The 19,374-nt window shown below is 44.3% G+C and overlaps 1 protein-coding gene across 1 annotated transcript in view; it reads right to left on the reverse strand.

The window, feature by feature from the left end:
* Positions 1-3,665: 3,665 nt before the first annotated feature.
* fbxl7 (F-box and leucine-rich repeat protein 7) overlaps positions 3,666-19,374 on the reverse strand; it is an 89,769-nt gene continuing 74,060 nt past the window's right edge. Inside the window, exons 3-4 of the mRNA XM_065005962.1 lie at positions 6,676-7,311; positions 3,666-4,402 (exon numbers count right to left, since the gene is read on the reverse strand). Of these exons, the coding sequence (XP_064862034.1) occupies positions 3,666-4,402; positions 6,676-7,311 (1,373 nt within the window). The remainder of the gene's footprint in view (positions 4,403-6,675; positions 7,312-19,374) is intronic.

Genomic DNA, 19,374 nt, shown 5'->3' on the forward strand with positions numbered 1-19,374 from the left:
ATCTGTAGATTAGCCAGGGGGAATAATAATAACTATATGATCTGTAGATTAGCCAGGGGGAATAATAATAACAACTATGATCTGTAGGTTAGCCAGGGGGGAATAATAATAACTATATGATCTGTAGATTAGCCAAGGGGAATAATAATAACTATATGATCTGTAGATTAGCCAGGGGGAATAATAATAACTCTATGATCTGTAGATTAGCCAAGGGGAATAATAATAACTATATGATCTGTAGATTAGCCAGGGGGAATAATAATAACTCTATGATCTGTAGATTAGCCAAGGGGAATAATAATAACTATATGATCTGTAGATTAGCCAGGGGGAATAATAATAACAATATGATCTGTAGATTAGCCAAGGGGAATAATAATAACTATATGATCTGTAGATTAGCCAGGGGGAATAATAATAACTATATGATCTGTAGAGCAGTCAGGGGGAATAATAATAACTATATGATCTGTAGATTAGCCAGGGGGAATAATAATAACTATATGATCTGTAGATTAGCCAGGGGGAATAATAATAACTATATGATCTGTAGATTAGCCAAGGGGAATAATAATAACTATATGATCTGTAGATTAGCCAGGGGGAATAATAATAACAACTATGATCTGTAGATTAGCCAGGGGGGAATAATAATAACTATATGATCTGTAGATTAGCCAGGGGGAATAATAATAACTATATGATCTGTAGATTAGCCAGGGGGAATAATAATAACTCAATGATCTGTAGATTAGCCAGGGGGAATAATAATAACTATATGATCTGTAGATTAGCCAGGGGGAATAATAATAACTATATGATCTGTAGATTAGCCAGGGGGAATAATAATAACAACTATGATCTGTAGATTAGCCGGGGGGGAATAATAATAACAACTATGATCTATAGAGCAGCCAGGGGGAATAATAATAACAACTATGATCTGTAGATTAGCCAGGGGGAATAATAATAACAACTATGATCTGTAGATTAGCCAGGGGGGAATAATAATAACTATATGATCTGTAGATTAGCCAGGGGGAATAATAATAACAACTATGATCTGTAGAGCAGCCAGGGGGAATAATAATAACTATATGATCTGTAGATTAGCCAGGGGGGAATAATAATAACTATATGATCTGTAGATTAGCCAAGGGGAATAATAATAACTATATGATCTGTAGATTAGCCAGGGGGAATAATAATAACTCTATGATCTGTAGATTAGCCAAGGGGGAATAATAATAACTATATGATCTGTAGATTAGCCAGGGGGAATAATAATAACTCTATGATCTGTAGATTAGCCAAGGGGAATAATAATAACTATATGATCTGTAGATTAGCCAGGGGGAATAATAATAACAATATGATCTGTAGATTAGCCAAGGGGAATAATAATAACTATATGATCTGTAGATTAGCCAGGGGGAATAATAATAACTATATGATCTGTAGAGCAGTCAGGGGGAATAATAATAACTATATGATCTGTAGATTAGCCAGGGGGAATAATAATAACTATATGATCTGTAGATTAGCCAGGGGGAATAATAATAACAACTATGATCTGTAGATTAGCCAGGGGAATAATAATAACTATATGATCTGTAGATTAGCCAGGGGGAATAATAATAACAACTATGATCTGTAGATTAACCAGGGGGGAATAATAATAACTATATGATCTGTAGATTAGCCAGGGGGAATAATAATAACAACTATGATCTGTAGATTAGCCAGGGGGAATAATAATAACAACTATGATCTATAGAGCAGCCAGGGGGAATAATAATAACAACTATGATCTGTAGATTAGCCAGGGGGGAATAATAATAACTATATGATCTGTAGATTAGCCAGGGGGAATAATAATAACAACTATGATCTGTAGATTAGCCAGGGGGAATAATAATAACTATATGATCTGTAGATTAGCCAGGGGGAATAATAATAACTATATGATCTGTAGATTAGCCAGGGGGAATAATAATAACTATATGATCTGTAGATTAGCCAGGGGCATAAACACACCTATGAATGGAAGTCACCGTTCCAGACAGAGTTGCATGGCGAGCTCCTTAGTGTCTCATTAGTTTTGTAATCACAAGCAATGTTTTGCATGGACCATTTCCTGAAATTTTTAAAGAAAAAAAAGATATGTTATTTGTGTAAAAACCCAATATGGATGTGATCAGCACAGACAAATCAGGAAATCAATTATTAGACACATAACAGTAATTCATTCTGCAATGAAAATACAAAATAAAACATATTATGACAGATGACCAACCTTGACTGAGGTGCGAGTTCGACCCTTTGTTTACATAGAAGAAATCTTACTCCTCAATGTCTGAGGGCAGAAAAATCATGAATTCCTGATAATTGCACATATTCATTTTAACATTAAGTAGCGTCTTTGTTTGATTGCGTACTAGTTCTATAATAAGAATTTTGAGACATACATGACTCAGAGGCCATCCTCATTTAGGACATTATTTTATTCCACTATTATGTCAATAAAAAATAGAGAAGTGAACACACTTGTTCTCGTGATTGTCTGAGCATAGTTAGTGTACACAATTCTTTAACAAAATGGAACTGGACATTGAATTCCAAAAAAAAAACAACCCACACTTCACTAAAACCACGGACATGATGGTAGGATTGTCTAGCATTTAAAAAACTGCAGAAGAATGACATGTAAACAATGAATAAGAGCAGATTTTAGGCTCTAGTTGAAAAGCCAACATAAAAATGAAAAACAATCTCAAGGTTTAAAAGGAAATACAGAATGTTTGCCTCTGGGGCCAAATGGGGTCCCCTTAAATGTACAGAAATATTGCTCATCGATCACCTGATTGGACAGGAAAGGTGCACGCCTCTCCACGACACGGGTAGAAGCATATTGTTAATTGAAACTAAGGGTTTTATGTGGTTTCATGAGTTAAGAAATGGACTAACGTTCTATCGTATGAACTGTACAGCCTCTTTAAGCAATGTGGAATGACTGGGAGTTACTGGACCCAGCAATGCCAACTGAAAAGGAGACCTCTTCAGTGGAATGTCACACGTGAACCTTTGACACAAATAAGATAATCATTACTCATAATTAAATTGCATTCCATTTCAAATTCTTGGCCTGACAAAGATACTGAGAAAGCACTAGGAGTTGAGTTTTTTCATGCTATTATAGTTGTTCCTTTCAAATGAATATACACTAGTGTTTTATTACATACAGCAGGCATCTGCTTAAAAACGGATCCCTTTTAGAATTAAAATATGTTCTGAAAAACATAATTTTTTTTGAAAGTTGAGAAACAGCTTGTAGTGAGGGAATAGGGAGGGGGGAAAAAATAACTTAAAAACAGTCTTATGAGTGCTATAATAACAACTATGATAGATTGTCATGTGCACATTACATTACGTGTAGGTGTGGGATACAGGCTTCAGTTTGTAGCCCATTTCCCCCCCCCCCCCATCTCCTCAGAAAAAGGCCGGGTTTGTAGCCCCCCCCCACCTCAGAAAAAGGCCGGGTTTGTAGCCCCCCACCTCAGAAAAAGGCCGGGTTTGTAGCCCCATCTCCTCAGAAAAAGGCCGGGTTTGTAGCCCCCATCCCTCAGAAAAAGGCCGGGTTTGTAGCCCATTCCCCCCCCACCTCAGAAAAAGGCCGGGTTTGTGTGCTCGATGACGCAGCGCTTGCAGTGGCGCTTCACGAATCGCAGTGCGTCCAGTGGTGCGTCGCAGTCCTGCACGTTGAGCAGCTGCAGGTCGAAGCAGTTGGCCGCCACCACTTGCAGCCCGCGGCCCGTGATGCTCTCGCACGACTTGAGGCTCAGACGCTTCAGATTGAAGCAGTTGAGCGCCAGCAGTTCCAGGCCTGCATCCGACACCAGCGGACACTTTCCAATGTCCAGCGACTTCAGCTTGGGGCAACTCTTGGCCAGGTACTCCAGGCCGTGGTCCGTGAGGCCCTCGCAGCCCCGCGCGTTCAGGTATCGCAGCCGTGAGCAATACTTAGCGACATACCGAACCCCGACGTCAGTGATCTTTCCACAATGCGCCACGCTCAAGTAGCGCAACCGGCCTTCGAGCTTGGCGATCTCGCGCAGGCCGAAGTCGCTGACATAGCGGCAGTCGCTGACGCTGAGCTCGCGCACGGCGGGGCAGTAGATGACCAGGTAGCGAAGGCCCTCGTCGGTGAGGCGCATGCAGCGCCGCAGGTAGAGGTGGGTAAGCTGGGTGCAGTGGGCGGCGATGGTGTGCAGGCCTTCGTCCTCCAGGGCCAAGCAGTCAGTCATGTCCAGGTAGCGGATGGAGATCTGCTGTCCATGCATTGGCGATAGTTTGAGGGAGACCTCCCGCGTCAGACTGATGCAGGTCACCTTGGAGCAGCCTTGAGAGAGAAGAGAGAGAGAGAAGAGAGAGGGAATGTAGTATTTAGGTGTATTCAGGATTTAGAGAGCGTATCAAAACTACCAACAACAAACAAAACAAAAGTGAAATACAGTCGACCACAGAACCCTTTTTTTTTAAACAGTCCCAACATTCAGAGCATAGCTACTTTCTTAAGGCCCACTAATTACATTTTATGGAATTCCATGTCCTGACCATTCTACTCCCGTTTGTTTTAATTCCCAGAGCGATATTAAAACCAGAAGTCATGAGCATTGAGATCTGCTACTGATCTACAAATGGAAAGCAGCACGGCACTCCATCTTAGAGGGGGGGGGGGGGATTAAATGTAAAAACACAACGGATAGTAGTGGACACGTCTGGGTTTTCTGGTTCCACGCTTTTTTTTCCCACGAAAACATGCCGGATGTTTTTAATTGTGACTGGCCACAGCCTTTCTTCTTTCACCAGGCCATCCCTTCCTGAAAAACATTATGTTGAGTTGAGCACCTTTTATAAGGCTTCTCTTTCCTTCTCCTATAACCTCTCTCCTCTCTGATACGGCAGGGTAGCCTAGTGGTTAGAGCGTTGGACTAGTAACCGGAAGGTTGCAAGTTCAAACCCCCAAGCTGGCAATGTACAAATCTGTTGTTCTGCACCTGAACAGGCAGTTAACCCACTGTTCCTAGGCCGTCATTGAAAATAAGAATTTGTTCTTAACTGACTTGCCAAGTTAAATAAAGGTAAAAAAAAATAAAAAATAAAAAATGTGCAGATGCCCAGTTGAGAGTAAAAGGAAGCAAGGTACAACAGCTCTGAGATAGCAAGAAGAACGATTCGGGAAAGTGCTGAGCTGCCAGATAGGTTAGTTGATGGTCTTGCCTTTCGGGGGGGGGTGTATGAAAGCTATGAAGTGGATGGAATGGTTTTGGAAACATCTGAGATGTGTTACTCCACTTTTGTTTCTGAACATTTTTGTTCCATTTGAGGCCTAATGAACAGAACCCAGATTCCTTCAACAGAGGGAACTCCAGCAGACCTATGACACGCACCGGGACGGCAACAATCTACCCCGGCAGGAAGAAGGGCACAGGAAGTGGGAAATAAAACACCAGGAAAGAGACTGAAGTCGCATTCCATTCAGTATGCAGTGAGCGTGTAGAGAGAGAAATACTGTGGAGAACAACACTGGGCTCTGGACAGCTTGTACCACAGAGAACATAGGACGTTTGTTGGGTTGTCTCAGCAGGGTCAAATACATACTGGTATACATGTAACATTTGTGGTGCACTTATCTTGACATTTGCACTTTTAGGAGTATTCCATTGGTTCGTTCCATTGTGCCAGGAAAACTAGTGATTGAAAGTATTACATAATGACATTCGACACACAGTACGTATTTTCCCCTAGGTCTGCAAAGCTGGGTTGACTTGGACATGGTGTTAACTCAACGAGGCCCTTTTTCACAGTGCTAGTCAAATTAGGGTTGTGTTATAAGCCTACATGCATTTTGACTAATCTTTCATAGATTAGTCATTTGACTCATGTCAGGTTTTCAGCATGGGAAATAATACTAACATATGAACGCATTATTCAAAGAGTAGGTCTTTGAAGAGATGAGAGAAGGACATTCCAGAACATTGTGATCCTGTAAGTCCGACATGTTGTAATGTAAACAGAGATAACGCCGGGGGGTTCCTGGGAGTGGGAGGGACAGTCAGAAGTAGTATTCATTACTGCCGGCCCCTGGTTCCTGAAGAACAGGAGAGCTAGGTCATAGGTCATACTTTAGGAATGTACCACCTTACTTACACAAGGTTGCTCTGGTTTGTCTTCTTTAAAATAACAACTCACAAGTTGTTTCAATGTATCCCTTCTGTACCCGGGAAATTAGTGCATAGAGGTGGCCTTGCTGTATGGGAGACTACCTCTCCAAGAGGAGAGTTGGCACCTTAGATACATTAGACACCATAATGATTTCTGTATGGGAGACTACCTCTCCAAGAGGAGAGTTGGCACCTTAGATACATTAGTCACCATAATATCTCTGAGCAGCAGTTTTTTCTATTTTAAATTTAAGGCAGCAGGAGGCTAAGTGTACTTTTCTTTCTTTCACTCACAGTTTTTTCTTTGTGGCACTGATTCTGCTGACTGCGGGTATTGGTCTACTTGTGATAACTGATATGTGGTGAGGGTTTTTTCCCTACTGAACCTAGTGAATACACTTGACATTAAGTCTGCTAAATGATTAAAATGTTCAATGTAGATGTTTACCTGAAACGTCTAGATGCTCCAGGTTGGGGCAGCGCGACACCACCTCGAACACGGCGTCATTGGACACGTTATAGCAGCCCGCCACCTCCAGGCGGCGCAGCTCGGGGCAGCACTGGGCCACCGTGAGCAGACCGCGGTCCGTCAACCTCCGGCACCCGCTCGCCACAAGGGTCTCCAGCATCAGGCACACGTTGGGCGTGTCCTGGCAGAGGCGCCGCGTCAGTACCCGCAACGCCCGGTCGACGTGGAGCACGTCCCCCGTCAGCCGGATGCTCCGCCACAGCCGGGGATCCCACGCCAGGTTGTACCAGCGGCGGCAGACGCGGGCACAACGGCACAGCTGGTTGGTGGGCAGGCGGGCAAAGACGTCCAGGAAGATCTGGTCCGGCAAGAGGTCGATGGGCACCGATGCCCCCTGGTGGTGGTCCCGGGTGGCGCGGCGGCGCGAGTGGGTGGCGGAGAAGAAAGGGGGAGGGGAGGTGGCGTGCACCATGGCAACCGTCTCAGAGGAGGAGGTGGAGGAGGAGCTGTTGAAGGGGGCCGACAGGGGGAGGAGAGGAGAGAGAGGGTGGAGGTGAGGAGGAAGGATGAGAGCAGGGCTGGGGGTGCTCAATGTCCGCATGCTCAGGTCCGAATCTGAGTGGGAGCGAAGGAGAGAAAGAAAGAGAGAGAGAGAGAGAGAGCGAGTTAATTGTTGCCTCTGTGTGTGTGAAACAACATACTGTCAGGTGACCAATAGGAATGACTCTCTTTGTTCTCTGTGGCATCAAATTCAAGTTGACCTCGACAGCAGGGCTGACTTTAGTAAGAAAAAACATACTGCAACCATCAAATAAACTAAATAATCACCCATAATGATTACATCAGGGATGGCTGCTGTACACATTGTGCCCAGATAACCACTGTAGACCATGTGAACCATGAATCAAAATGAATTATTTCCTACGAACCATGAATCAAAATGAATTATTTCCTACGAACCATGAATCAAAATGAATTATTTCCTACGAACCATGAATCAAAATGTATTACATCCTACAAACCATGAATCAAAATGAATTATATCCTACAAACCATGAATCAAAATGAATTATTTCCTATGAACCATGAATCAAAATGAATTATTTCCTATGAACCATGAATCAAAATGAATTATTTCCTATGAACCATGAATCAAAATGAATTGTTTCCTACGAACCATGAATCAAAATGAATTATTTCCTACGAACCATGAATCAAAATGAATTATTTCCTACAAACCATGAATCAAAATGAATTATTTTCTACATTTTTAAACCATGTTTGGGTAATTTGCACTACAGCAAATGAGGTATGAAAACAGACAGGTCCCGTCTATTATAGCGGTGGGCCTGAACTCTGCAGCGTTCCTTCAACAGTCATGTCTATCTCTGTTACAAGACATCCTTGAAAGTACTTTCCCCCCAATGATCACTTACATAACTCTAATGACTTCAATGATGAGTTATGTCTAATTTGGTTAGTTATACATTGTTTAAATGGTCATGCCAAAGATGTCTATAAATCAGTCTGTCTGATTGAGGTACTATAATTACTGTCTGTCTGTCTGTCTGATTGAGGTACTATAATTACTGTCTGTCTGTCTGTCTGTCTGTGTCTAATTGAGGTACTATAATTACTGTCTGTCTGTCTGTGTCTAATTGAGGTACTATAATTACTGTCTGTCTGTCTGTCTGTCTGTCTGTGGTACTATAATTAGTCTATCTGAATATCTGTCTGTCAGATGCTATACTACAGGACTGTTTTGCTAGCACAGACTGGAATATGTTCCGTGATTCTTCCAAATGGCATTGAGGAGTACACCACATCAGTCACTGGCTTTATCAATAAGTGCATCGAGGATGTCGTCCCCACAGTGACTGTACGTACATACCCCAATCAGAAGCCATGGATTACAGGCAACATTCGCACAGAGCTAAAGGGTAGAGCTGCCGCTTTCAAGGAGCGGGACTTTAACCTGGAAGCTTATAAGAAATCCCGCTATGCCCTCCAACGAACCAACAAACAAGCAAAGCATCAATACAGGACTAAGATCGAATCGTACTACACCGGCTCCGACGCTCATCGGATTTGGCAGGGCTTGAAAACTATTACAGACTATAAAGGGAAGCAGAGCTGCGAGCTGGCCAGTGACACGAGTCTACCAGACGAGCTAAATAACATTGATGCTCGCTTCGAGGCAAGTAACACTGAAACATGCATGAGAGCACCAGCTGTTCTGGAAGACTGTGATCATGGTCTCCGCAGCCGATGTGAGTAAGACTTTCAAACAGTTCAACATTCACAAGGCCGCAGGGCCAGACGGATTACCAGGACGTGTATTCCGAGCATGCGCTGACCAACTGGCAAGTGTCTTCACTGACATTTTCAACCTCTCCCTGTCTGAGTCTGTAAAACCAACATGTTTCAAGCAGACCACCATATTCCCTGTGCCCAAGAACACTAAGGTAACCTGCCTAAATGACTACCGACCCGTAGCACTCACGTCTGTAGCCATGAACTGCTTTGTAAGGCTGGTCATGGCTCACATCAACACCATTATCCCAGAAACCCTAGACCCACTCCAATTTGAATACCGTACCAACAGATCCACAGATGATGCCCTCTCAATCGCACTCCACACTGCCCTTTCCCACCTGGACAAAAGGAACACCTATGTGAGAATGCTTTTCATTGACTACAGCTCAGCGTTCAACACCATAGTGCCCTCAAAGCTCATCAATAAGATAAAGACCCGGGGACTAAACACCTCCCTCTGCAACTGGATCCTGGACATCCTGACAGGCCGCCCCCAGGTGGTAAGGGTAGGTAACAACACATCCGCCACAGTGATCCTCAACACTGGGGCCCCTCAGGGGTGCGTGCTCAGTCCCCTCCTGTACTCCCTGTTCACTCGTGACTACACGGCCAGGCACAACTCCAACACCATCATTAAGTTTGCTGATGACACAACAGTGGTAGGCCTGATCACCAACAACGATGAGACAGCCTATAGGGAAGAGGTCAGAGACCTGACCGTGTGGTGCCAGGACAACAACCTCTCCCTCAACGTGATCAAGACAAAGGAGATGATTGTGGACTACAAGAAAATTAGGACCAAGCACGCCCCCATTCTCATCAACGGGGGCTATAGTGGAGCAGGTTGTTGTCGTCCACATCACCAACAAACTAACATGGTCCAAGCATACCAAGACAGTCGTGAAGAGGGTACGACAAAACATATTCCCCATCAGGAGACTGAAAAGATTTGGCATGGGTCCTTAGATCCTCAAAAGGTTTTACAGCTGCACAGAGCATCCTGACGGGTTGCATTACTGCCTGGTATGGCAACTGCTCAGTCTCCGACTGCAAGGCACTACAGAGGGTAGTGCGTACGGCCCAGTACATTACCGGGGCCAAGCTTCCTGCCATCCAGGACCTCTATACTAGGCGGAGTCAGAGGAATGCTTTAAAAATTGTCAAAGACTCCAGCTACCCCAGTCATACTGTTCACTCTGCTACCGCACGGCAAGCGGTACCGGAGCACCAAGTCTAGGTCCAAGGGGCTCCTAAATAGCTTCTACCCCAAGCCATAAGACTCCTGAACAGCTAATCAAATGGCTTCCCAGACTATTTGCAAAGCCCCCCCCTACCCCCCCCCGCCACGTCTGTCTGATTGAGGTACTATAATTACTGTCTGTCTGTCTGTCTGTCTGATTGAGGTACTATAATTACAGTCTGTCTGTCTGTCTGATCGAGGTAATATAATTACTGTCTGTCTGTCTGTCTGTCTGATCGAGGTAATATAATTACAGTCTGTCTGTCTGTCTGTCTGATTGAGGTACTATAATTACAGTCTGTCTGTCTGTCTGATTGAGGTACTATAATTACTGTCTGTCTGTCTGTCTGTCTGTCTGTCTGTCTGATTGAGGTACTATAATTACTGTCTGTCTGTCTGTCTGTCTGATCGAGGTACTATAATTACAGTCTGTCTGTCTGTCTGTCTGTCTGTCTGTCTGTCTGTCTGATTGAGGTACTATAATTACTGTCTGTCTGTCTGTCTGATTGAGGTAATATAATTACTGTCTGTCTGTCTGTCTGTCTGATTGAGGTACTATAATTACAGTCTGTCTGTCTGTCTGTCTGTCTGTGTGTCTGATTGAGGTCCTATAATTACTGTCTGTCTGTCTGTCTGATTGAGGTAATATAATTACAGTCTGTCTGTCTGTCTGATTGAGGTACTATAATTACTGTCTGTCTGTCTGTCTGATTGAGGTAATATAATTACTGTCTGTCTGTCTGTCTGTCTGATTGAGGTACTATAATTACTGTCTGTCTGTCTGATTGAGGTACTATAATTACAGTCTGTCTGTCTGTCTGATTGAGGTACTATAATTACTGTCTGTCTGTCTGTCTGTCTCTCTGTCTGTCTGATTGAGGTACTATAATTACAGTCTGTCTGTCTGTCTGTCTGATTGAGGTACTATAATTACTGTCTGTCTGTCTGTCTGTCTGTCTGTCTGTCTGTCTGTCTGTCTGTCTGATTGAGGTACTATAATTACAGTCCGTCGGTCTGTCTGTCTGTCTGTCTGTCTGTCTGTCTGTCTGATTGAGGTACTATAATTACAGTCTGTCTGTCTGTCTGATTGAGGTACTATAATTACAGTCTGTCTGTCTGTCTGTCTGTCTGTCTGTCTGTCTGTCTGATTGAGGTACTATAATTACAGTCCGTCGGTCTGTCTTTTCTATCTGTCAGTCAGTATGTCTTTCTAATACATTAACTCAACCAACTTGTGTTTCGAGGGGTTTAACGAAAAGCACAAAGTGTTTTCACTCGCATGGACTTTTTCTACGTGTCAGATGTTTGGTGGATGTTTTTCTGCATGTACATGAAATTTGACCACTTGCTATTTTTGATATTGGAGTAGGCTATCCTCAAGCCATTCTCAACACACCACGGTTTTCACCAACCATAAACACACCATGGTGTTCACCAACCATAAACACACCATGGTGTTCACCAACCATACACACACCATGGTGTTCACCAACCATAAACACACCACGGTGTTCACCAGCCATAAACACACCATGGTGTTCACCAGCCATAAACACACCATGGTGTTCACCAACCATAAACACACCATGGTGTTCACCAACCATAAACACACCATGGTGTTCACCAACCATAAACACACCATGGTGTTCACCAACCATAAACACACCACGGTGTTCACCAGCCATAAACACACCATGGTGTTCACCAACCATAAACACACCACGGTGTTCACCAACCATAAACACACCATGGTGTTCACCAGCCTCAAAACACACCATGGTGTTCACCAACCATAAACACACCATGGTGTTCACCAGCCTCAAAACACACCATGGTGTTCACCAACCATAAACACACCATGGTGTTCACCAACCATAAACACACCACGGTGTTCACCAACCATAAACACACCATGGTGTTCACCAACCATAAACACACCACGGTGTTCACCAACCATAAACACACCATGGTGTTCACCAGCCTCAAAACACACCATGGTGTTCACCAACCATAAACACACCATGGTGTTCACCAACCATAAACACACCATGGTGTTCACCAACCATAAACACACCATGGTGTTCACCAGCCTCAAAACAAGTTCAAGGTCCATTTATGTGAATATACTATTATAGCCACAGCAATAAGAACCAAAATCTTCCCTTTTTTTCATTTTGTCATGGAGATTAGTATTCCAGACCCTTCTGAGGTTTATCCCCACACTCTGATGAAGAACACAGGCCTCGAAATGTCAAGTTCAGCCAGACTGAAACTAACAAAATGGCCTCGACATGTCAAGTTCCTCCAGACTGAAACTAACAAAATGGCCTCGAAATGTCAAGTTCCTCCAGACTGAAAAAAACAAAATGGCCTCAGTAGCAACATGTTTTTTATTTTCTCCAATTAGACCAACAACTATCTTTTTTTGCAATCTTGAATAAAGATTCATTCCACCAAATCCAACACCAGAATCGCTGCATAGATAGAACAAGAATACTCCAATGACCTGGCGTGACCTTCTCCTTGAACCAGGCCAAGCATTCCACGCCGAACAAGAAGTGCCGTGTAGCGCTGCGATACAGTCTTTTGTGTTAGTTCAGTAAATGACCCGAAACAACAATGTAACCAACAATTGCATTGTTTCAGTCCTTTCATTTTGATCATGAATAGAGGACGTAGTAGGGGTGGACTGGACAGGTCATTTAGGTGCAACAGACCAGGAGTAAAGTCTTAATCAAACATTGTGGAGAAAGAAAACAAAACTTGATCAAACACATAAGCTACTGTACATGTTCTACTTTGACAGAAGAAATATTGTGGCGCACGTCTATTGTTTTGGTCCTATTAAGTATTAGTGAGTTTTTATTTGGTCTCATTTGACGCAAGCGCAGCTTATAGGGGCAGCTAAAGACAAGAACGGGACTGGACCTTCTCAAGCCCAGCTTATAGGGGCAGCTAAAGACAAGAACGGGACTGGACCTTCTCAAGCCCAGCTTATAGGGGCAGCTAAAGACAAGAACGGGACTGGACCTTCTCAAGCGCAGCTTATAGGGGCAGCTAAAGACAAGAACGGGACTGGACCTTCTCAAACCCAGCTTATAGGGGCAGCTAAAGACAAGAACGGGACTGGACCTTCTCAAACCCAGCTTATAGGGGCAGCTAAAGACAAGAACGGGACTGAACCTTCTCAAACCCAGCTTATAGGGGCAGCTAAAGACAAGAACGGGACTGGACCTTCTCAAACCCAGCTTATAGGGGCAGCTAAAGACAAGAACGGGACTGGACCTTCTCAAACCCAATTGGTTTGAATACTCCTAAGGTGATTTTGAGAAAAAGGCGTCTCCTTTGAGATATATTTAAAAAACAAAAAACAATAACCAGTTTTATTGATCTCAAAAGACCGTCAGTTGAGAATGCGAAAGAATGTCATTCTCTCAACCAGCACGGAAGGTGTGGGAGTCCTGCAAACACTGCAAACTTAATCTAAGGCTAGTCGACCATGTCCCCGTATAGATAGTTTGTAACTACACTGTGTGATCACTGTGGCCCTTTCACTGTGTGATGACTGTGGCCCTTTCACTGTGTGATGACTGTGGCCCGTTCACTGTGTGATGACTGTGGCCCTCTCACTGTGTGATGACTGTGGCCCGTTCACTGTGTGATGACTGTGGCCCGTTCACTGTGTGATGACTGTGGCCCTTTATCTACACTGTGTGATGACTGTGGCCCTGTGATGACTGTGGCCCTTTCACTGTGTGATGACTGTGGCCCTTTCACTGTGTGATGACTGTGGCCCTTTCACTGTGTGATGACTGTGGTCCTTTCACTGTGTGATGACTGTGGCCCGTTCACTGTGTGATGACTGTGGCCCTTTCACTGTGTGATGACTGTGGCCCGTTCACTATGTGATGACTGTGGCCCTTTCACTGTGTGATGACTGTGGCCCTTTCACTGTGTGATGACTGTGGCCCGTTCACTGTGTGATGACTGTGGCCCGTTCACTGTGTGATGACTGTGGCCCTTTATCTACACTGTGTGATGACTGTGGCCCTTTCACTGTGTGATGACTGTGGCCCTTTCACTGTGTGATGACTGTGGCCCTTTCACTGTGTGATGACTGTGGCCCTTTCACTGTGTGATGACTGTGGCCCTTTCACTGTGTGATGACTGTGGCCCTTTCACTGTGTGGTGACTGTGGCCCTTTAGCTACACTGTGGCCCTTTCACCATTCATCATTTTAACCCTCAATAGTCAAGTTCAGGATCTGGTTAGAGGGTAAGGTAGAATATATCCTAGATCTGTGCTTGTGAAAAGCCTTCAATGAGCGTCAGCCAAGTTGTTGCTTTACAGAGCAAAACATATGACACTTGTCAACAAAAAAAAAAAGAAGGTACTTCTGAGCTCATTAAAAAGTAAGAACGATACATCTGTTGACCAACCGTCTCTTGAAGATTGAGAAATAAAGGACAATATCATGTGATATATCTACAATATGGCAATCAGAGCACTCAATGACAATGGAGCAAAGAAATATGGACTCTTTCATCTCACGAGAGCATTAACAGTAATTACTCCAAAATACGAGAAGCAACTGAGATTGCAAGTTTATCTCACATACGGAACCCGTTGTTGAAGTCTGGAAAGAATCTTTCCCCCTCTTTGAAAGTCGAAAATGAGATGTCTTGAGCGCGGGGCCAAAGCTACACAACTATTCGGTGGGCTCCTCGAGTCCTGTCGTGAAGGTGAGTTAAGAAGAGGTCAAGCCTGTTGTTGACTTTCAACAAGTTTCCATGGAGGTGTGTGGTCAGCAGAAGTTATACTCCAAGCATTGGATGGGTGTAAGCATGGGCTATAGAGGGAGTTGTTCCACTCCTTTCTTCCCGACAGCCGTTTCCTTTAAAGGGTTAATCCTTTAATCCACAAAAGGAGATGAAGAAGTACACATTTAGGTAGAACGGACAGAGAATTGGCACGCAGGACATGTCATTCTTACAGACCTAGGACGTCACACTAACTTTAGACCTACTACAGTGTATATAGGAACTAAAACACTATTTTTCTTTTTTTTTAACCTTTATTTAACTAGGCAAGTCAGTTAAGAACAAATTCTTATTTTCAATGACAGCCTAGGAACAGTGGGTTAACTGCCTGTTCAGGGGCAGAACGACAGATTTGTACCTTGTCAGCTCAGGGATTTGAACATGCAACCTTTTGGTTACTAGTCCAATGCTTTGGGGGTGGGTTAACTGCCTGTTCAGGGGCAGAACAACAGATTTGTACCTTGTCAGCTCGGGGATTTGAACTTCCAAACTTTCGGTTACTAGTCCAACGCTCTAACCACTAGGCTACCCTGCCGCCCCATATTATTCCCTCTGTTTGGTGCTTTATAATGTCCAAAAGGGTAGGCCTATCCATAACGGGATAGTCCTCGTATGTTTGGCGTCTCCCCCTCTCTTGCTCTCTCTCACTCACTTCATCTCTGTTTCTATATCTCTCTCTCCTCTCTCTCTGGTGTCTTTGAACAAAATTCAAAGCTACCCTTCTGACATACCTCCAGCCCTGACAATCATGATCACTTTCCTCGGCAACTCTAAGGTCTAATAGCCTATTGAGTTTCACTAGAAATGCTTCATATGTTTTGCTTAAAGAGAAACAGACAGTGATTTCACAGGTCGTTATTCACACAGGCTTGACCCATTGGTTTCTATGGTAACCTGACTCACCACGGCACCCGGGCTAACAGGCTAGTAGGAGACTCACCACGGCACCAAGGCTAACAGGCTAGTAGGAGACTCACCACGGCACCCTGGCTAACAGGCTAGTAGGAGACTCACCACGGCGCCAAGGCTAACAGGCTAGTAGGAGACTCACCACGGCACCCTGGCTAACAGGCTAGTAGGAGACTCACCACAGCACCAAGGCTAACAGGCTAGTAGGAGACTCACCACGGCACCCTGGCTAACAGGCTAGTAGGAGACTCACCACGGCACCAAGGCTAACAGGCTAGTAGGAGACTCACCACGGCACCCTGGCTAACAGGCTAGTAGGAGACTCACCACAGCGCCAAGGCTAACAGGCTAGTAGGAGACTCACCACGGCACCCTGGCTAACAGGCTAGTAGGAGACTCACCACAGCACCAAGGCTAACAGGCTAGTAGGAGACTCACCACGGCACCCTGGCTAACAGGCTAGTAGGAGACTCACCACAGCACCAAGGCTAACAGGCTAGTAGGAGACTCACCACAGCACCAAGGCTAACAGGCTAGTAGGAGACTCACCACAGCACCAAGGCTAACAGGCTAGTAGGAGACTCACCACGGCACCCTGGCTAACAGGCTAGTAGGAGACTCACCACGGCACCCTGGCTAACAGGCTAGTAGGAGACTCACCACAGCACCAAGGCTAACAGGCTAGTAGGAGACTCACCACAGCACCAAGGCTAACAGGCTAGTAGGAGACTCACCACAGCACCAAGGCTAACAGGCTAGTAGGAGACTCACCACAGCACCAAGGCTAACAGGCTAGTAGGAAACTCACCACAGCACCAAGGCTAACAGGCTAGTAGGAGAGACCTGTATCCTAGAAACATACTGTTCTCATAAGAAACGAATTGACTGTTTGGTGGTGTCACAATGGAAAAGCAAGCGCTTGGAGGGAAATGACCCGTCTCAGAAGTCTGATTTCTTTTATCCTGTTCTCAACATGCAATCGCCCTGCCTTCAGCTTTTCCTCTTTTTTTTTTTTAAGTACACTAAGCGTTATGTACTTTTATTTTGGTTTTCAGACAGAACAAAACATATCTGTATACAAAGAAAACAAACAACTTAACATTCCTCAGTCATAGACCCACTAGATCAGGGGTGTCCAACTCATTCCGTGGAGGGCCTAGTGTCTGCCGGGTTTTGGGTTTTTCCTTTCAATTAAGACCTAGGCAACCAACTAGCGACCTTAATTCATCAATAACAAATTTGTGTTTAAACCCGCAGACACTCATCCCTCTGTGGAATAAGTTTGACACGTGCACTAAACTAAACATGACGTTGGCGGGTACTTAATGCCCAACCTTCAACATAAAAAAAGTAAACTGCCCAGAAGCTAGGATGGATATGCATATAATTGGAAGATGTGGATAGAAAACACTCTAAAGTTTCTAAAACTGTTAAAAGTGTGTCTGTGAGTATAACAGAACTGATATTGCAGGCGAAACCCTGAGGACAAACCATCCCTCCCCCAAAACAAATGTTCAGCCTACCACTGTTTTCAATGGCTGTCACTTTTATAAGGCAAAATCCTCCCAGATTGCAGTTCCTAGGGCTTCCACTAGATGGCAACCGTCTTTAGAAAGAGTTTCATGCTGGTTTTTGGAAAAATTAGCCAGAAATAGTAGTTTTTCTAGGTGGCTCCCATTTTGGCTGTAGTGTTTCCAAGCGCGTGGAAGAGAGCGCGTTTTTTTGTATTTTTCTCCGGTAAAGACAATAACGTTTCTCAGTCTTAAATTGTATCGTTTATTTACATATTAGGGTACCTAAGGTTTGATTATAAACATTGTTTGACTTGTTTGGAATGGTTTATTAGTAACGTTGGGGACTCATTTTGTATGCATTTTGATGCCAGCTAAATGGTGTTTTTATGGATATAAAGAAGGACTTTATCAAACAAAAGGACCATTTGTGATGTATTTGGGACCTTTTGGAGTGCCAACAGAAGAAGATCAAAGGCAAGGCATTCATTATATCGCTATTTCTGACTTTCATGGCACACCTGCCTGGTTGAAATATGTTTTCATGCTTTTGTATGCAGGGCGCTGTCCTCAGATAATCGCATGGTGTGCTTTCGCCGTAAAGCCTTTTTGAAATCTGACACAGCGACTGAATTAACAAGAAGTTAAGCCTTATTTTGATGTATTACACTTGTGATTTTATGATATAATTATGTAGTTAAAATTTCGCACTCTGCAATTTCACCGGATGTCCCACCTGCCCATAAGAAGTTGATGATGGAGGATAATTTGATTTCCAATTAAGTATTTTTTTTCTTTAATTGATTGATGAGAAAAGTATGGTCCAACCCTTTGGGTATATCACCGTACCCTTGAAATATGCAGATTAAAATGAAACTTACAGTGTAAAACATCTGACAGCCATCTTTCTAACTCTGCCCATAACTTTAGGACTTCATAGCACTCCCAGAAGGCATGAATCATTGAGTCATTGTTAGTTTTACACTTACGACATGACTCTGCCTTTGTGCTGTTGAATTTGTGAATTTTGTATGATACATTCTGTACATTAGTACAGTAGGGGGAGTGAACCAGGGCAGAGTTTGATCCAGTAGGGGGAGTGAACCAGGGCAGAGTTTGATCCAGTAAGGGGAGTGAACCAGGGCAGAGTTTGATCCAGTAGGGGGAGTGAACCAGGGCAGAGTTTGATCCAGTAGGGGGAGTGAACCAGGGCAGAGTTTGATCCAGTAAGGGGAGTGAACCAGGGCAGAGTTTGATCCAGTAGGGGGAGTGAACTAGGGCAGAGTTTGATCCAGTAAGGGGAGTGAACCAGGGCAGAGTTTGATCCAGTAGGGGGAGTGAACCAGGGCAGAGTTTGATCCAGTAGGGGGAGTGAACCAGGGCAGAGTTTGATCCAGTAGGGGGAGTGAACCAGGGCACAGTGAATGCACTCCAGGTAGCAAGTTGATGAACTGGAACTCATGTCGATGTCTACAGTGTTTCCGATCTTACTTGCACACACACAGACAGAGAGAGAGAGAGAGAGAGAGAGAGAGAGACAGAGAGACAGAGAGACAGAGAGAGAGAGAGAGAGAGAGAGAGAGATAGAGTGAGCGATAGAGAGAGAGAGAGAGAGAGAGAGAGAATTACAAGAAGAACCCCAAGAGCTCCGGCAGCCGGCGAGGACCGGCGAGGACCGGCGAGGACCGGCCTGCCTCGCATGAGAAGCACAGAAGGCATTTTAATTAGAGCAAGGTGCCCCGCTGGCGGCCACACAGCAAATGGCAGCAGCCCCAGCAGGCTCGCTGAAGAAAGACGAAGGGACTGCCAGCTAGCTGCTAGTTTGTCTGGGAGAGGGGGATGGGAGAAAGGGAAGAGGGAGGGAGGATGGATGTATAAGAAG

Source organism: Oncorhynchus nerka, linkage group LG20 (assembly GCF_034236695.1).
Source record: "Oncorhynchus nerka isolate Pitt River linkage group LG20, Oner_Uvic_2.0, whole genome shotgun sequence".
Lineage (NCBI taxonomy): Eukaryota > Metazoa > Chordata > Actinopteri > Salmoniformes > Salmonidae > Oncorhynchus > Oncorhynchus nerka.